The 19,773-nt window shown below is 43.1% G+C and overlaps 1 protein-coding gene across 1 annotated transcript in view; it reads right to left on the bottom strand.

Moving 5' to 3' along the window:
* CD180 (CD180 molecule) overlaps positions 1-10,375 on the bottom strand; it is a 14,167-nt gene extending 3,792 nt beyond the window's left edge. The window contains exons 1-2 of the mRNA XM_024753086.1: positions 10,129-10,375; positions 2,129-2,295 (exon numbers count right to left, since the gene is read on the bottom strand). Of these exons, the coding sequence (XP_024608854.1) occupies positions 2,129-2,295; positions 10,129-10,218 (257 nt within the window). The 5' untranslated portion in view covers positions 10,219-10,375. The remainder of the gene's footprint in view (positions 1-2,128; positions 2,296-10,128) is intronic.
* Between the last annotated feature and the right edge of the window lie 9,398 nt (positions 10,376-19,773).

Raw genomic sequence — 19,773 nt, 5'->3', positions numbered from 1 at the left:
GCACGAACCCGTGTCCCCTGCATCGGCAGGCGGACTCTCAACCACTGCGCCACCAGGGAAGCCCTGTTTGATATGTTTAAAGGTAACACCAAGAACCAAAAGTGTGATGAAGGAAAAAATATTAAAACTGATCTCGCATATTTGTAAAATGAAGAATCAGTGAAACTTATTGAAGTGGGAGAAGTTAATAATTGAAATTATAAGCCAATGGATAGTTTATACAGGAGATTAAACACAGCTGAAGAGGATATTAATGGACTAGGAGTAAATATGAGAAAATTACCTAGAATGTAGTCCAAAAAACAAAGAGTTGGAAAACAAGAAAGAGAGATTAAGATATATAAAGGACAGATAAGAGGATACAATATAAGTCTCATCAGAGATCCAAAGAAGTTACAGGAGTGAATGGGGGCAAACCGGAGTTCAAATTGATAGTGGCTAGAATATTTTAGAATTGATGAAAGACGCCAATCTCAGATTCAAGGAGCCTGACAATCTACACAGTGCATCACTGTGATATTACAGAATTCCAAGGACAAAGCGAAGCTATTGGAAATGTCCAGAGAAGAAAAGACAGATTGCCAACGTGCGAACGACTAGACAGATAGATGACCTCCCAACAGCAACAGTGGGAGACTGGAATGATAGCCTCAAAGGGCCGGGAAAAAAACAACTGTCCACCTAGAATCATACGCCAGAAAATGCTATCTTTCAAGAATCAGAGTGAAATAAAGATATCTTCAGAAAAACAACAACTGAGGGAGTTGACTGCTAACAGACACTCACTAAAGAAATGTCTAAGGAGGTGCTTTAGGAGAAAGGAAAATGATTCCAGAGAGGAAGATCTGAAAAGCAAGACAGAAGAATGAGAAAAGGGGATAGAAAGCAAGTTAGTAAAGCTAAGGACACCACGACTGTGTTAAGCAATAAAAATAGTGCCTCATTTGTGGCCAGATAACAGGTGGGGAGGGGAGCAGAGGAGGAGGTTTTAGAAAGTATGAGGTCCTATTTTTATCACTTTTTCAAAATAGCAGTAGAGGAAACTAATAAAAGTCCTTCAGCTACAAAAGCTATCCTGGCCCAACACTTCTTAAAAATGTGGTCAAACTCATCTCATCTGAAAATGAGAAATGATAAAGGAGAGGGAAAGTAAATTTCTTTGTGGCAAAGCTAGGTAGGTAACAGAAAGATCTGAAAGGGCAGGGCTTTCTCTCAGTTGTATCTAACGGAGTCTTGGCTGGGAGGTAGCCTAGGGTTATTTGGGGGACTCTGGACTGGGAGTCAGGAAAGCAGAGTCCCAGTTTCCTTCCCGTGTGACCTTAAGCAAGCTTATAAAATCTCCTTGAACCTCTGTTTTCCCATCTAACACAAGTGGGATGGCAGTATGTACCATACCTACCTCCCACTGGTGGTTATGCAGATGTGAACGTACAGTTCTATGTATGAATACTCTCCTGCTCTGTAGAAGCTTAAGTTGAAGGACCAAAGTAGAATAAGTAGAGCTGCTGCAAGGGGTGCAGACCTCATCCACATACGGAGCCCTTTCCCCCATTACACACACACACACACACACACACACACACACACACACACACCCCAGCTGCATTTCCCTTTCACTCTCTTCCCTTATTTTCTTATGATACTTCTGCCTGCTGGTTCACAAGCGCTGGTTCAGCATTTAGAATCCTAATTCTGCCTCTGAAACCAAATAATGGAACTCTTTTTTACCAACTTTCAGGAAAAAATTAGTAGATGGCATGTATTTCTCCTCTAATTTTTTTCTTAAAATGTCACACCCATTAATAGTCAACTATGTTAAAATATACGATGATGTGGCATCTGATTTAGTAGATTTAGTTTCAGTTTTGTTATTGATATTCCTTAGAACTTCATAAACAGCACTGCTGACACAATCTAGTTTGAGAACAAGCCACTTTCCTCTCCATTGATTGGTGCTTATTTAAATTATATTTTACCTGTATAAAAATATTTCATGGGAAAGGGTAAACATGCAGAATAAGCATGTTGTCCCTGTGCCCCAAAAGAAGGTCGTGGAAACAATTTGAATGCAAGTTGTGTTTTGACCTAAGTAAGACATCAAGCACACGCAAGGAACTCAGATACATACCTGGTCAAATCCAAGAAGATAAGATTTATGAGTCTGCTGAAGGTTATATTTTGAATTGCAGGCAAGAAGTTAAAGCCGAATTCCAAAAATTCTGTTGTATTTGGTAGAGTGTCAGGAATCTCTCTGAGACCTAAATTTTCACAGTTATATGTCTTGTTGGCTTCTCTCTGATGAGAGAAACAATGTAAATTAATATCAGACAGTATATGGTATATGGTTGACTATCTAGCAGAATTACACGTTTTATCCTTTGAGCAGCAGTCTTACTTCTAGGAATCTTCACCAAATATAATACTTGGAAAAACACAAAATGACTTATGCATAACATTATTCATTTTAGTATTTTTTTACAATAGCAAAATATTGGCAATAATCAGATTATCCATCCACATAGGACCACTTGAACAAAATATGGTATATTCACTGAATGGAACCCTGTGTAGCTGAAAAAAGGATAAGCATGATCTCCATAAACTGATAATGGAGTGATATACAGGTTTATTGTAAGGTGAAAAAAGCAAGGTGCAGAACGTCTATTAGTATATATTGTATATGGTATACAGTATGCTACCTTTTGTGTGAGGAAGGTATGTGTGTATTTTCCTACATTTACAAGAAGAAACCATGGGGAAAAACCGCAAACTGGTTATATTTAAGGGAAAGGAAGGAACCAGATGGAGGAGCGGGGATGAAAACAAGGCTTCCCTGAGCGCAATTTTATAGTTTTGATTTTGGATGCATGGAAATGTTTTCTTTCACTTTGAAACAAACAAATCAATTCTAGATTAGCTTCGACAAAAGAATACGATCAGATATTACATTCTTTGTGATGTGATGCAGTATGAAGTACACAGCACCACCTATGAAGTATTGCCAAAAACATTTAACCTTAAATCTAATCAAGACTTTAGGCCTAACTTTCAGTCTATACGTGATTTGGGGGATTTCAGGTAAACAGCACCACAAGGTAGCAGTCAGCCAAAGGCAGAAGGTGGAGCATTCCATAGCATGACTGACTTCGTTTTATCAACATGTGAGTGATGTTTGGCGGAAGTGGAGAGCAAGGGGGTGAGACGAGAGAGGAGGCTGCTCTTATAAAAAGAGACAGATACAAAAGCTACTTCAGAGACATGACCAAAAGATAATAGAATAGCCCTTCTTTTCTAAATTTTTTATTGAAGTATACTTGACTTACAATGTCATGTTAGTTTCTGGTGTACATCAAAGTGATTCAGTTATACATATATGTATGTGTGTATATATATTATATATATATATATTCTTTTCCATTATGTTTTATCACAGGGTATTGAATATAGTTCCCTGTGCTATACAGTAGGACCTTGTGGTTTATCTGTTTTATATAAAATCGTTTGCATCGGCTAATCTCAAACTCCCACTCTAATCCTCCCTCACCGCTACTCCCTTGGCAACCACAAGTCTATTCTCTATGTCTGTGAGTCTGTTTCTGTTTTGTAAATAAGTTCATTTGTGCTGTATTCTAGATTCCATGTATAAGTGAAATCAGTGGTATTCGTCTTCTTCTTTAACACCTACTTAGTATGATAATCTCTAGGGTCCATCCATGTTACTGCAAATGGAATTATTTCATTCTTTTTTATGGCTGAGTAGTATTCCATTATATATATATATATATATATATATATATACTACATCTTCTTTATCCATTCATCTGTTGATGGACATTCATGTTGCTTCCATGTCTTGGCTGTTGTAAATAGTGCTGCAATGAATATTGGAGTGCAGGTGTCTTTTCAAATTATAGTTTTGTCTGTACATATGCCCAGGAGTGGGATTTCTGGATCATATGACGTAGAGTAGCCCTTCTTTAGACGCTGATTCAAATAAAGCATTTGGGAAAAGACATTTTATCAGGGAACTTTGAATGAGGACAGGATATTAGAGAATACTAAGAAACTGTGAATTTTGTTAATAATAATGACCTTGCCGTTATGTAGGAGAAATGTTCTTATTTTGAGTTGCATTTTGAAGGATTTAGAGGCAAAATGACATGGTGCTTGGGATTTGCTTTAAAATACTTTGGCAAGAAAGGAAGGAGTGGATAGCGGAAATCAGTAGGCGAAGTGTTGATGGTTGGTGAATGTGGAGTGATGCACGCAAGGTTCCCTGTAACTAAGTGCTTTTGTACATATTTAGAAATTTTCTTAATACAACCTCTTTTAAAAAGAACTAGCAGCATGGCACAGATCTTAGGTCATGGGTCTTGTAATCTTGAAGAATGACTGAGTTTTAAATCTCTGGAACTGTAGGCTGCTGGTACCAGACCTAACATTTGGGCGCAGCCCTGCACATAAATTCACAGGACTTCCTCATTCCGGGTCCCCAGGAGAGTCAAGTGTTCTGACGTCTGTTGTTTACTGCTTGCTAGAAGTGCAAACTCAAGTTATAGATCTTGGCCTAACTAGGTAAAAATGGGAAGGGGTTAGTTAGAAGCCTATAGAATTGTGGGCTCGTAATTTATCTGGATGATGCCTTAGGGTAAAGGATCGTGGGGCAGGTATGAATGTCTGTTGGGGTATATTTTGCATGGGGAGGCTCCAGGGAAGGAAAGAAATGATCTCCAAGAAGAGTACACTTGGGGATACAAAGAAGAAAGACATCCCAGAACCATAGGCCATCTCTCAGGCTCCATGTGATTTCATCCAACCTTTCAGGCCCTGCTTTCTCTGTGCCACACAGGGGTCTCACTAGATGCCCCATTGAGATTGCCCTGGACTGGGAAAGACCTGCCCCATGAAAGTCTGAATCAGCAGCTGTCCTCATCCTGAGTTGCAAACAGGTCTGCTTAGTTAGAAACAGAAGATGGCACACATCCGCCTTTGCTCTGAAGTGTGACATTTTAGAGGTGTTGCTAATTTAACTGCTTTTTCCTGTATTCACTCCAACTTCTGATTAGTTGGGCACTTTTTTGTAGGTACAGTGAACATGCTCATTTACAGGAAATCACTGGTTTTCTTCTATATTGTGACAATATTAAGAAAGCCACTGATTTCTTGTAATCCATAATTGTTTCATAGACCCAAAGCCCTTCAGGCACTGCCACAAATCTACATAATGCCCTTGAAATGCACACTTTGCATTTAAAACATATTTGATTGACTGGTGGGGAAAAACACATGCTGCTAGACCCCTCTTTGGTCCCCCCCTGAACATGGAAGACCTAGAGAGAAGATGTATGTGCGGCTGCTAAGGTCTGGATTAGCTTTGAGGAGACGTTTTTCTTTTCTGGTCTCCACTGGCATAGCTGATGTCATATATACGTGGAGAAAGGGGCCCTTTTCTCAATTCATCTCACTCTCTTCTGGTCCTTTAGCAAAAGGCTCGACGTTGGCAATTCCCTCCTTTTCCAGAATATAATGTGCCCGTGACAACTAAATTGTATGCTTTACTAAGCACTTCACTGCATTAATGTGATTCCCAAAGTTGGAATGGAGTACTAGCTCTCCTGAGCCAGTGGCCTGAGGGAGCGCCTAGCAAATAGAAAGGAATAGCTCAGTTTCAACCCAGTGAAAACCCAAGGACCAGTGCATGACACTTCCCGGGAGTACTGGGAAGTCCACCACCACGAGCCTGGGTCGTAACATTCAATAATCTCTAGTTACATAAACTGCAATGAACTATCTGCCCTTGATTCCTAAAGAAAGACGCAAATGACAAGAACTGCAGCTCATAAGAAAATTTGAAAACCAAACACATTTCAGAGACTGTTCTGGGCTCTTGTGCCACGGCTTTCACAGCCACACTCCCGTACAATCACTGCATCTCATTTCCGAGTCTCTTTTGTCTCCTGTAATCTGAAATGATTCTTCAGCCTCTCCCGGTCTCTCCTGGCATTGATTAATTTTTTTTAAGAATCCAAGCTCATAGTTTGCAGAATGTTACTCCTTTGGGGTTTGTATGTTTCCTCATGATTTGATTCAGGTTATACATTGTTCATAGAACTACATCAGTGAGATTGTTATCTTATTCACTGTCAGTTTTCACAGCAAAACTTTCTCGGGGTGAGTTCTGATAGCATAGCACAGGATTCCCGGGCAGCAGAATGATAATACAACGGAGCAGGAAAGGACAGGGTGTAAAAGAGGATTGCTGGGTCCTGACTGTGTGGCCACTGCCATTTTGCCCAGGGCTGGGCCAGCTGTGAGGACCACGGGTTCAGTTGCTTTTCTAGGCAGACACCCACCACCGCTTTTGTAGCTCCTGTGGTTTCTCTGAGCCCCACATGACCACTTCTTATAGACCCAGACTTCATCGCTAGACCTCAGTCTAGGGTCAGTTTCCAAAGTCACTTTCTCATTCTTCTGCTTTGGCCATTCCATCGCAGACAGGACCCTTCTGGATGTGAACTTAGGCAGCCAGCAGGGCTGAGACAAAGCCAGCTGGTATTCAGGACAACTGCCCCATGCCCGTCCCTAATCCATATCATGGGCACTTGCACCGGGACCTGTGCCGGTCACTTCATCTCCAGCTCCGCCTCAGAGCTGTGCCTTTACACAGAGCAGGACTCCCAAGTGCTGCATCTTTGTCTGCAATCCCTTTTCCCTCCAGGTATTCGTTTGCATTTTTTCAATCAGGATCTTATTTTGCTTCTTTCTGCTGCATCTCTAACCCCCTGCCATTCCACAATATTTTCTCTCCTCACAAGTGCTGAGATCATTTTCTGATTTCAAATTCTCTGAGTTTCACGCAAGTGCTAATCCCACTTGTTGGGATGTCTCCTCTGCACTTGGTACCCACAGCAGCCAGCTCCGCCGGGCACGAGGAGTCTGGGACACTGAACCCCAGCTCACCCTCGGTGATCACTCCTCTATCCAGAGATAGCAATTTGACTGAGCCAAATCACAGAGTAATAATGACTCTCTGAAAATAAAACAAAACACTCCCAAGAGGTCACAGCCCTAAAACTTGGTTGTCAGTCTAACTCCTCCAGGCAAGGGGCACTCCAATTATAAGTGGTTCTTTTTCTGTGTGTCTTGAGGCAGACTGCCCAGGTTCAGATTCCAGCTCTCAACTACCAAGCTGTGTTCTCTGAGCCTCCTTTTTTGCCCAGCTGTAGATCGAGGATAATAACCCCTGTTGGCAGACCAACTCTGAGGATTAATGAGGTAATAATGTACGTCACTCTCACAAGAAAAGTTAGCATTTCCCTGGATCATCAAAACATCATTGTCATCGTCTAGAGCTATTGGGAAGCCCTTGTATCCATGAACTTGGAGCTCTCTTAAAATAGAGCTCTACTTAAACACTCTCCCCATACCTAGACCCAAAAGACTGTCTCCTACCGTGGTTTTAAGGGGACAGAATAGTCAAGATGAGCCCATTTGAAATGAGGAGGCATGCCTGCACTCGCAAGCAGTTATTCAAGAGCACATCTAAAATGTTACCTGAGTCCAAATCACAGAACACTGAATTCCAGCTACTCTTTGCATATTGGTCAGCCTCCAAAAACCTGGTCATAGATCTAATTTTGTTACTTACGGTACACATACCTACATGAATACACACACAGAGCATTTAATCATGGAAGGTTCTGTGTGGAGTATTTACGGGTGTTTGTTATAATATTTTTAGAATATTTTAGAATTTGTCAAGGTTTGACATTTTTTTTCAAACAAAAAGTTTTATTAAAAAATTCATCCTGGGGCTTCCCTGGTGGCACAGTGGTTGAGAGTCCGCCTGCCGATGCAGCGGACACGGGTTCGTGCCCCGGTCCGGGAGGATCCCACATGCCGCAGAGCGGCTGGGCCCGTGAGCCATGGCCGCTGAGCCTGCACATCCAGAGCCTGTGCTCCGCAACGGGAGAGGCCACAACAGTGAGAGGCCTACGTACTGCAAAAAAAAAAAAAAAATTCATCCTGACTCTTACCTCACATCATAGGCAAAAAGCAATTCCAGATGGACTGTAAATGTACATGTGAAACTTAGAAATAAATACCAAATGATAAAACTTCCAGAAGAAAACATAGGATAATATCTCCATGGCCTTGCGTTGGCAAAAACTTCTTTTATTTTTAAGTTATTTATCTATCTATCTGTCATCTATCTATCTATTTATTTAGGCTGCGCTGAGTCTCCGCTGCTGTGTGTGGGCCTCTCACTGCTGTGGTCTCTCCCGTTGAGGAGCATGGGCTCCAGGAGGGTGGGCCCCATCAGTTGCCGCACGTGGGCTCAGTAGTTGTGGCTCGCGGGCTCTAGAGCACAGGCTCAGTAGCTGCGGCACGAGGGCCCAGCCGCTCCCCGACATGTGGGACCCTCCCGGACCAGGGATCGAACCCGCATCCCCTGCATTGGCAGGCGGACCCCCAACCACTGTACCACCAGGGAAGTCCCGGCAAAAATTTCTTAAACAGAACAGATATGCACTGAAAATAAACAAAGGAACAATGATAAATCAAGCAATATTACAATAAAAGGTTTCTGTTCATCAAAAAATGTCAAGAGAGTGAAAAGGCAAGCCACAGAGTGGGAGAATATATTTGTAATGTGATAAAGAACCTGTATCCAGAATACATGAAGGACCACTACAAGAACAAAAAACAAAATACAGACAATGTAAGAGAAAATGGGCCAGAGACTTGAAATAGGCACTTACACACACACACACAAACACACACAAGGATACATAAATATACTCTATTTATCAGGAAAATTAAAAATCCCAGTGAAATACCACTATCCATCAGAAGAGCTCATGTTCTTAAACAAACAATAGCAAATGTCAGTGAGGCTGTAGGGCAATCAGAACTCATATCCATTGCTGGTGAGAATAAATGGGTACCAACCCATTGAAAAACTGTTTGGCAATATTTACTGAAGTTAAACATATGGGTACCCTATGACCAAACACATCTACTCCCTATTATACACCTAATAAATATTTGTTTACTAAAGACCTAGGTAAGAATATCCAAAGCAGCAACATTCATAATAGGCAAAAAATTGAAAACAATGCAAATGTCCACTAACAGTAGAATGTATAAATAAATAGTTTCACTAATAAAACAGAATACCATTCAGTGATTAACGGAGCACATGATGGCTGCACACAACATCATATATAAATATCACGTGTTTGATATTGAGTGGAAGCAGCCAGACACAGAAGGGTACACTCTGTATGGTCTCATGTACACAAAATTCAAAAAGAGGCAAAGTCAATTTTTGGTGATATAAGTGAGAGTACTGGATGGTCTTGGGGGCTAGTGACCAGGAGGAGACATGAGAGGGCTTCTGAGGTGCTGAGAAAGTTCTGTTTCTTGATCTGTGTGCTGCTTACATGGATGTGTTCACTTGGTGAGAACTCATTGAGCTCTACACTTAGGACTGGTGAGCTTTTCTGTATGTATATTTTACTTCAATAAAAAATTTACTGAACTCAAAACAAAACCAAACCCTTGTTTTCAGGATAGGGCCTGATAAATTCATGGTGATCACATGAACATATATGCAGTATGTGTTCATTTTGCTGAAACTGAAGAAGAAGAATGAATGAGGAAAGGAAAACAAGAGGAAGGAGTGGGCAAGCTGGAGTGAATTTCACCTGAAAAAGGGCCAAACCGTTAAATCAAAAGCTTCCTCTCCTACCACTTCTACTTTAGCTCACCTTTCTGAAGCAGGACTCTGGGGAAGTGGCCATGTGCTGGGAGGTTGGACAAACGCTCCTCCATGCTAGGGAGCAGGTTTGGAGGTCTGCTCTTTGCACTGGGACCCTGTTGACATCTTATGTCCCAACTGGGATTATTTGGGGGAAATTGTTTGCAGAGGAAAACAACCCTCACTTCTTCCTACTATGAACTTTTGAGATCATCTCCCCGGCTGAGCTTTTTGGTTCCTTTTTCACTGTAAAGAAAAACTCCGGCACACCTCGTTGCCCTTTTAAGGCTCGGATAGGACTGCACGCAGAATCTCAACATTTCCAGGTGGTTTAATCGGCACAAAGACAAATAGTTTAGACTCACCTCAGTGCACATTGGATCTGAGGAGGTGACGACTTTACAGCTGGCAGAAATCAGCACTGCCAACAGGAAGCAGCCGACGCGGGGAGCCATCACAGGACCGAGGCAACCCAGTTTGGTAGGGTTAGCTAATGCCTGGAGCTGACAAATCGAATCAAGCTATGATGGCCTCGATAATCTGGCAGCCAGAGAGTGCTCAGAAGGGTAATCTGAGAACACGAAATGCCGTTGATGGCTCAGCATTTGGTGGCTTTTTGCTGCAAAAAAGGGGAAGTCCTTTCTGCATAGTACCCATTCTTGCTAAAAATAGCTGAGCACCCAGCCTCAGAATGGCCCAGTGCATTTCCTGGCCAACATGAATCAGTTGCGTAGTTCGTTTTGGCTGGTCACATGGACTCTCAGGGTCATGGTTCCTAGTGACCCTAGGCGAGCTTCAACGGTTTGGCCAGCTCCAACAGCTTCTGGTCCCTTTCCATCGGAGAGGTTGTGGGAGCAGAAGTCTGTCCTCACGGAGGAGGCCACCTTGTTAGCTGGCCTAGGTGAGTGACCAGGAGAGGTGCTGGGGCACACTGGAAGGGCAGAGCACTCTGTGGGGGGCAGAGGGAAAGTACCCTGCAGTGGCACCTGCTGGAGCTGGGAACTAGGGCAAGAGGGAGCAGGGTCATCCCAGAAAGGGAGTGGAGCTGCTGCCTTGGCCACCTTCACGGTACCCACTTCTGGTCTTGGTACAGGAGGAGGACAAATCCATCCCTTGACCCCGTGATTCAGGCCTGCTAAAGCGGCTGGAGTGGAATCCCCTCTTGTTCCCTCCCAAGGTGACCCAGGGGAGTAGAGGCCACTGCCATATACAGAGCAGTCTGACTAAGAGAGAGAAGAGTTAAGGGTGCCAGCCTTGGCTCTATTTTTTCTTAGAAATACCTTCAAAACAGGATTGCAACTACCCTCATTATGATGCAAGATATGGTAGTGACTAAAGAAAGTTAAAGTTCATGTATTCCTCACTGGGCTGACATTGTCTGTTCTCCAGTCCTTCGACATATAGGAGATATTTGGTATTACTGTCCTCCCATGCCATTTCCAAGAGCCAATTCTTAGCATCAGAGTTCACAATACTTGAGAGAATAATACTACCACCACTACTGTGTTACAACTACTAATATGACAATTATAGTAGCTACCATTCATTGAGCACATATTATGTGCTTAAGTAGGTTTTCTTTTGTTTTATAGATATCTCCTTATCATATACTCTATCAAAGAGGTGCTATTATTTCCCCCATTTTATAGATGTAGAAACTGATGCTTAGAGGAATAAATGACCTCTCCAAGACCACACAAGTAGAAGGTGGTAGATTAGGGCTTCAGATCCAGACAGTCTCACTGCAGAGACTGTGCTATTACTCCTGATAGTTTAAGAAAGGATTTTGCCTCCTGAAAAAGCTGAAGAGTGTACGGTGTGAAGAAAGTTCTTCATCTGGAGATTTCAAAGCAGATGCGAAAAAGCAGGGGGTGGTTAGAGAAACTATGTAGTTGGCACTGTGCTAGGGCTACTACAAATAATTAGACTTTTCTGGTCACCCTTAAAACGCCATCCTCATCAACAAAACACCTTCAAAGATGCTTTTGGCGAAACGCCGTCCAAGCAAACCCAGACTGATGGCAACCACCTTGCTTTGAAAAAGACACGCATCACAGTGTCATGGAAGAGTTCTTGGACTGAAAAGAGATCTACTTTGAAGCCTCAGACCCATCATTTACCAACAGAGCAAACCTGGGCAAGTCATTTGACTTTTCTGAGTCTATTTCCCATCTGAATAATAAAACAAGAATTCCAATTCCTGTTTTGCCAACATCGCAGAGAAATTATGAGGATCCAATGGGATCATTTACATGAAAATACTTTCTTAACCTCAAAGTCCTACATAAATGTGAAGAATGTGAGGCAGAGACTCCTCTGAGTAACCAATTCCAACGTCATGTAAATATCACTCTCAGGAAATTGTCTCCTGCCCCAGAGACATTCAAAAGGCCTATTACTTTCCCTCTTAAACACAGGTTTGATGGCTCAGTTAAGGCCGTAAGATTTTGTCATTTTTCTGAGGATACACTATCTGCATATGATTTGCATATGTTTGCATAATGGATTCAAAAGACTCACTTCAAGTGCATAAGAGTAAAAGAAAATATTTGAATATGAGTGACCTTCTGCCACAGCATTCAAATCAAATATTCAGGACATAAATACCCTGAAATATGAAATAGATTAAAATTTAAACTATTGCAAACAGATGGGAAGATAAGTTGTTGAGTTTGGAGGCAAGAATGAAACCCTTATTTGATTCCAGGTTGTAAAGAATCGCATACTCTTAAAGGTCACCCCATCCAAATGATTTTCATGCCTGAATTTTCTCCTCCACACCTCTTACCCCACCCATTTCCATGGACAAAACATACACACTACATTATCTTCCAGTCTTTCCTGAACTGCCTCAGGTGACAGAAAGCTTACTATCTCCCAATGAATTATTTTGGCAAATTTTGACCGTTTAAAAGGTTTTATATTATGGTGAACTGCTAAAGTCTTTCTCTAACTTCCCCACAATTGTCCTTGTTTCCTCAGGCCAGCAGGACAAGTTCAAGACCTTTTACTACTTGACAGTCCTTAAGGTATTTGAAAATGATTATTATGTACCTGAACTATCCCCTTTCTAGGTTAAAAATCTCTAGTTCCTTCAGCTGTGTCACAAGTTCATGCATTATAGTCCCAAACAGTCTCTTTATCTGAATATTCTCCAAATCTCCCAAGAAAGGCACTGACTGAGTTGAATTCTGTTCCTAGCTTTGCCATTAACTAGTTGTGTGTGGCTGCGAAATTTCCTCATCTGCAAAATGATGGAGTTGAACTATTTATAAGGCACTTCATCTAAAAATCCCATTATTGGGGCTTCCCTGGTGGCGCAGTGATTGAGAGTCCACCTGCCGATGCAGGGGACACGGGTTCGTGCCCCGGTCCGGGAAGATCCCACATGCCGCGGAGCGGCTGGGCCCGTGAGCCATGGCCGCTGAGCCTGCATGTCTGGAGCCTGCGCTCCACAACGGGAGAGGCCACAACAGTGAGAGGCCCGTGTACCGCAAAAAAATTAAAAAAAAATTAAAATCCCATTATTCTATTTCAAAACAATGATTTCCATTTTACTTATCTAACAGTCATTGGCTTGAGCCAATAAAATAGAGTTACATTGGCTCTTTGTTGACAATCGCTCTTTCTTTACTAATGGAGGTGGTCTTACCCCTTCCACAAATATAAAAAATAGAGAGGTTTGGCTGGAGCTATGGGCATCATATCATGACTGCTGCAATCTTAATTCATTCACAGTGCCATTTAGGGATGGACTGCTGTTACCTGTTACAAGGACTAGGTCTTGCAGAGATACAGAGAGGGAAAGGAGAAGATGAGAAAAGACACCGGTAACTCATTTATTTCTACAGACTGGTACCCATGTCAGTGGGGAAACAACAGATCTGTGGACCCCAGAAGTTTTCATGAAGTTCAAGTACCCTTATATTACATATTTACATACAAACCCCAAACCATTCTTTGTTGTTGCTGTATTCTGTCCTGTTTTGCACCAGGTTTCCATGCAGTTCATCCCTAGTGTCAGCTGTCACCCATGGGTGACTCCATAGAACCCCCAATTTCATGTCTGGGAGACCTGTGAACTCACTTTCCTGTGTTTCAAGGTGATTATAGCCTGGGGAGCGATGTGAGGTCCTTGGATACCTTGTCTGGCTCTTTATGCCTTTTCTTAGCAATGACCCAACGGCTAGTTTGTTTTCTTCCAAGGGTGTGCAAACCAAAATATGCTTTTGTGATCCAACTTTAGCAAAGAACTAGATGTTTAATATCTGTTGTAGCTTATGGGCACCAGTTGGTATTAAACTGTCGTTTTTTATTTTCTTCTTGTACATTTAGTTTTTGTTCTGCTTTTTGGGTCACGCCTGCTTTCCCCACTGACTCCAGACGATTAAATCTACTTGCATCTAAAATGCTACTTTAACTTGAATATTCAAATGCATTTTACGGTCAGTTTTACTCTTTATCGTTATATTTCTCCATATTTGTTTATTTATTTTACCAAATTATTATGACACAAGGTTTAGAGCCATAAAGGCCAGAAGTTGTCCCCACTTCTATCTGAGGGTGTGCTACCTTGTGGGCACACGTAAACAGAGCCCTCAAGCCTGCTTACCGTGCCATGTAACTGCTGCCTTGCAGCTGATGGCTCTTGTGAGGTCCCCAGGCTAGACAGAGCAAGCGATGCTAACGGGCCTCTGCCACCTGGAGAGGGGACATGGTTCTTCTCATATCATGCTTGAGTTCAAACTGAGTTGTGTTGACGGCTTCAAGATGCCAGCCTTTATCCTGCTACTCCAGAACCGGCTCTTTCTCTGCCCTGTAATTGATGGCACTGCTGCCACCACCACCATCAAAGCAGATAGAGTGTCTTCCCATGGCATCACCAGCTCCTCTCCATCACAAAAAATACTACGGCCCTTTTCACATCTCAGAGTCCAAGCCTTCTTGGCTTTGTACCCAGGGAAACGGGGGGTTCTTCCTTGCATTTCCTGCCCCAGGATTTACCCTCTTCCCAAGATGATCGATACTGGAAATATCCATTCCCTGGGGCCCATGTTATAACAATTTAAAATCTCTCTGATTTGGGACATTTCCCCAAAACTAGGTTTCACTATTCCGTGGTCATCCAGTTACACATAAATGGTTCTGGAAATATGCATAACATAATAGAATATTTGGGGCTTCCCTGGTGGCACAGTGGTTAAGAATCCGCCTGCCAATGCAGGAGACACTGGTTTGAGCCCTGGTCTGGGAAGATCCCACATGCCATGGAGCAACTAGGCCCGCGCACCACAACTACTGAGCCAGCGCTCTAGAGCTCGTGAGCCACAACTGCTGAGCCTGAGTGCCACAACTACTGAAGCCCGTGCGCCTAGAGCCCATGCTCCACAACAAGAGAAGCCACCGCAATGAGAAGCCCATGCACCGCAACGAAGAGTAGCCCCCGCTCGCCTCAACTAGAGAAAGCCCGTGCACAGCAACGAAGACCCAACATAGCCAAAAAGAAATTTATTTTAAAAAATGGAATATTTGTCCAGCTTTAACTTCCTTTTTTTTTTTTTTTTGTGGTACGTGGGCCTCTCACTGCTGTGGCCTCTCCCGTTGCAGAGCACAGGCTCCAGGCATGCAGGCTCAGCGGCCATGGCTCATGGGCCCAGCCGCTCCGGGACATGTGGAATCTTTCCAGACCGGGTCACAAACCCGTGTCCGCTGCATCAGCAGGCAGACTCGCAACCACTGCGCCACCAGGGAAGCCCCAGCTTTAGCTTCTAATTAACCATATGGTAAGTGCCATCTACTAACTTCTCTTTCACCTGGTGTATTTTATAAATGCAGAAATTTTAAAAGCATTCTTAGGGCTTTTCTCTCAAGCTTTAAGTTAATGATATTAACAGGCAGTGAGATATGGGGGCACAGGACTGGGAATTGGGATTCTCAGGTAAACTCTCCACTCTGAAATAAAGGGGTCCTAATAGTGGTCCATTAACATCAAAAATTTTAAAGCTAAAAATAAGCTTTAAAATAACCTAATCCAACCCTGCCATCTCTTTTCCTTTAAGAATGTAAACGATTAATGTGAGTCTAACATCCTAAGAGCTGAGATTATTCACATTATTATTAAGCCATTGACTTTTAGGCCTTCTGAAACATTTTCCACATCCTGTCTCTTGTCAGGCTTCTTCCTGTGAGCATAGTATTAGATTAAGTTCCCACAGCCCTTTAGAGTGAAGCATAGGAGGAAAGGAGTTTCTAAAGTAGCAGAGGTAGGCAGCAATTTCTGTAAATATCACCATGGCCTCCTTTCTTCATCCTGGTGATGCTCCGCGTGTCCCATTGGCGTGACCAGAAGTGTTTGTTGGGGGTGGGATGGTGGTGGTCAGAGGGGGGCATGTTCATTCCTCTGCTCCATTTGCAACATTGACTTCCTTGTATGAGTAGGATCTGTAGCAGATAGGAGTTCAACAGCCTTTATGGGTTTCTATCTTCAGACACAGCTACTGATGTGACCTTGGGCAAGTCATTACCCTCTTAGAGTCTCAACTTCAGTAAAAGAGAAATACCGTCTGCCTTGCTTACCTCTCAAGAGTGCTTGTGAAAGAAAGGTAACCCATAAAGGACTATAAAGAATTATTTATTATTTCTGGTATAAAGCATGTGCAAGTGACCAGGCTGGTCCCTTGCCCTCATGCAGGTTTGTGGTTTTAAGGAGCACCTCTTCAGAAGGCAAAGTAAAGCCAGGAACAAAAATTAACAAGACTTCAGTCATCCCAAGTGTCTGTGGGGTATTGATTCCAGGACCCCAATGGATACCAACATCCACAGATGCTCAAGTCTCACATAAAATGGCATAGTGTTTGCAAAGAATCTACACACATCCTCCCCTATACTTTAAATCATCTCTAAATTACTTATAATACCTAATACAATACTGTGTAAATAACTGCTAGTTTGTGACAAATTCAAGTTTTGGTTTTTGGAACTTTCTAGAATTTTTTCCTCAAATATTTTCTATCCATGGTTGGTTGAATCTGTCGATGCAGAACCTGTGGATACAGAGGGCCAAATGTACTAATAAAATGTATGCAGGGAACCCTTACCATGTGCCTGGTTCTCTTATAAGCACTTGATGTACATGATCTCATAAATCTCCAGAACAGCTTGTTGAAGTGATTCCTTTTGTTATCCCAGATTTATAGGTGAGTAAACTGAGGCCAGAGTGGCTTAGGAATATGCACAAGGTCACAGGTCAGAAAGTGGAGAAGCCAGGACTCCTAACTGGATCTCTGATCCAGCCACGATCTTGCCCCTCAGCACTGCCTCTCCAGAAATTCCCTTGCCTGTAGCAGAAAGAATCCCAAAGTCCCAGACATGTGGCAGGAAATTTGCCTGGCTCTATGTCCCAGGCACTCAGGTTCTCAGTTGGGCCCTCTCAGTCTGCCATCTTCAGATGACTCTTCCTGGCACTATTTGACAACCACATTTTCATAGAATGGAGAGGGTATTTGGAAGAGATGTCAGCCTTAGAAATTTAATCAGCTGAGCCGAAAGCAATCAAGATGCCATCTGGACAGACTCTGACTTCCTGCCCAGAAGATAAAGACATCTGGACTTAGTAAATGCCAAGGACATGCTGACTTGGTCCCCAGGCCCCTGGTCCACTCCTCATTTTAGGCAGGTGTGTTTTCTTAATTGTGCAGAATCCATGGCTATGAGCTGCTGCTGGGGCCACTGAGTGCTTCCCTGCTCGGAACCGGTGACCACCGTGAGCCGTGGTGTCATTCCAGTACTGAGGAGATGGATTGACCGCAAAGGCCCCGGTAAATATCCCCTTTAATCATGGAGCAGGAGGTGGCTGTCCGAGGCCCAATTTATCGTTGTAATTAGAGCCCATCACGACGGCTGATTGTTAAGTAGGGATGAGAGGAAATATTTGTGCATACGAAGAAGTAATTGAGGTGGTTCACTGGGTTCGCATGCCCAGTCTGTGCTTAGTGTTGCTGCTTCCTCCTGTGACGGAGGGTGTCTCAAGTCACAGGAGTTCTTGAACCATCCCTGGGTGGAGGACGAAGGGCTTTGGGGAAGAGCTGAGGAATTAGAAGAAAAAGGTTAAGATTCTGCACACAGGGCCTTTATAATGTGGCAACATCAGAACACGTTTTATAAACACATTTCTAGAGATGGCTTGAATTTCACACACCAGCTTCTGTCTGTTTTAAAGCAGAGAAGGTCCCTCCAATAAGCCACAGAATTTTGCACAGCTGGAACCAAACTCTTCTCCCTCTACCTCCCCCTGACAGAGGGGCTATTTGCCCCAGGTAAACTCCTGAAGTCCCAATGCCCGTAAATGGCAGTAATAAAACCTACTCCTAATACTTCTCTTTTAGCTCCTGTGTAGTTGGAACATATTGAAGGTTTGGGGGTTTGGAGGGAAGATTTGCTAGTCTGGAGCAATTGACATTTGAGAGTTTTTAATTTAATAATCATGAAAAAATTGTGTCTATAAGTGTTTACCAAGTTACTATTGTTTCTGACTTAAAAACCAAACCAAACCAACCCCAGTGGTAGGAATATATCTTCAGATGGAGATAGCTGGAGAGCTGGTCCATACCTTATAATCTCCCTAGCCTCTGTGCTCAGGAAAAGGCCTCTTCTTTCTTTTCCTGTGGCTGCGTTTCTTTCCTTGTCTATCTCCCATTTCACTTCTATTGCATTTCCTTTCTGAAAATCTTTTTCGTCAGGGCTCACTGTTTTGTTAGCATTTGGTTCTTGCTTCAATTGTGTCTCTCTATAACATTTCTTCCTTCTGATTTTCATATTTTATTTTTGAACCTCACCTTTAGCAATGGCTGTTCATCATCCTACCCACCCCCCTTTGTCCCTTACTTGTCAGAACTTGTTTTCTGTAGGATCATCATATTTCTTGGTCTCTGGAGGGCCCAGGCAGCATGCATTTGTTCTTTCCTCTTAGAACTTTGTTTTGTGGGTGCCAGTTATTCCAAGTCCTTGTGGGGTTGCCCAGGTGCCTATCGGGTCAGCAGCTGGGATGGTTGGAGATCTTAGCTCTGAGCTACCTTCACTTCTGGGACTGGGACCCAGTGGTCAGTGGAGCCTGGTCGATGGGATGTGCCTGGTTGAAGGTAAGTCATGGAGTGGGAAGTCCTAAACACCTGGGGTGTGTCATAGCCCACAGCCCTGACATTGACCAACCCAGTAGGCAGTTCACCTCTGAGATGGTACCAATCCAGTTTTGGCCTTTTTTTTTTTTTTCATATGAGATGCAAATATGTGGAGTCTTTGGGGGAAGACAACAGGAAGCCAAGCACTGGGGCATCTTGGGATTTTCAACAAGAGAGAGAAAAATCCATTGTATTGTGAATAAACATATATTGTGATAAGACTCTCCATAAATTAACATCAAGTTAAGAGAAAAAGTCTCTACATGGAGAGACAGTGGCAATCAGCAGTGGCTAAGTATGGGAAAATTATAAGATTGTAGCTTCAATTCTAGCATAGTCTTCCTCTTTGGAACACAGTCTCTTCCTGTTGTAGTCTGTTATTAATAAACAAACAAAAAAAAAAGAAGAAAGAAGAAATTCTAAAACTTTCTACTTTCTAAATAGAGTTGAATTTGCTTTAAACAAATCAAGCATAAAAATTTACGGGGCTTCCCTGGTGGCACAGTGGTTGGGAGTCCGCCTGCCAGTGCGGGGGACACGGGTTCAAGTCCTGGTCCGGGGGGATCCCACATGCCGCGGAGCGGCTGGGCCCATGCGCCACAACTGCTGGGCCTGCGCTCTGGAGCCCGCGGGCTGCAGCTGCTGAAGCCTGCACCCCTGGAGCCCATGCTTCGCAGCGGGAGAGGCCACTGCAATGGGAGGCCCGCGCACTGTGGCGAAGAGCGGCCCCCGCTCGCTGCAACTTGGGGGGAGCCTGCGCGCAGCAACGAAGACCCAACGCAGCCGAAAATAAAATAAATAAATTTATTTAAAAAATTTTAATTGCAGGATTGA

The sequence above is a fragment of the Neophocaena asiaeorientalis genome, unplaced genomic scaffold, assembly GCF_003031525.2.
Source record: "Neophocaena asiaeorientalis asiaeorientalis breed wild unplaced genomic scaffold, Neophocaena_asiaeorientalis_V1.1 scaffold399, whole genome shotgun sequence".
Lineage (NCBI taxonomy): Eukaryota > Metazoa > Chordata > Mammalia > Artiodactyla > Phocoenidae > Neophocaena > Neophocaena asiaeorientalis.
This window is presented reverse-complemented; position numbering and strand designations above follow the sequence as displayed.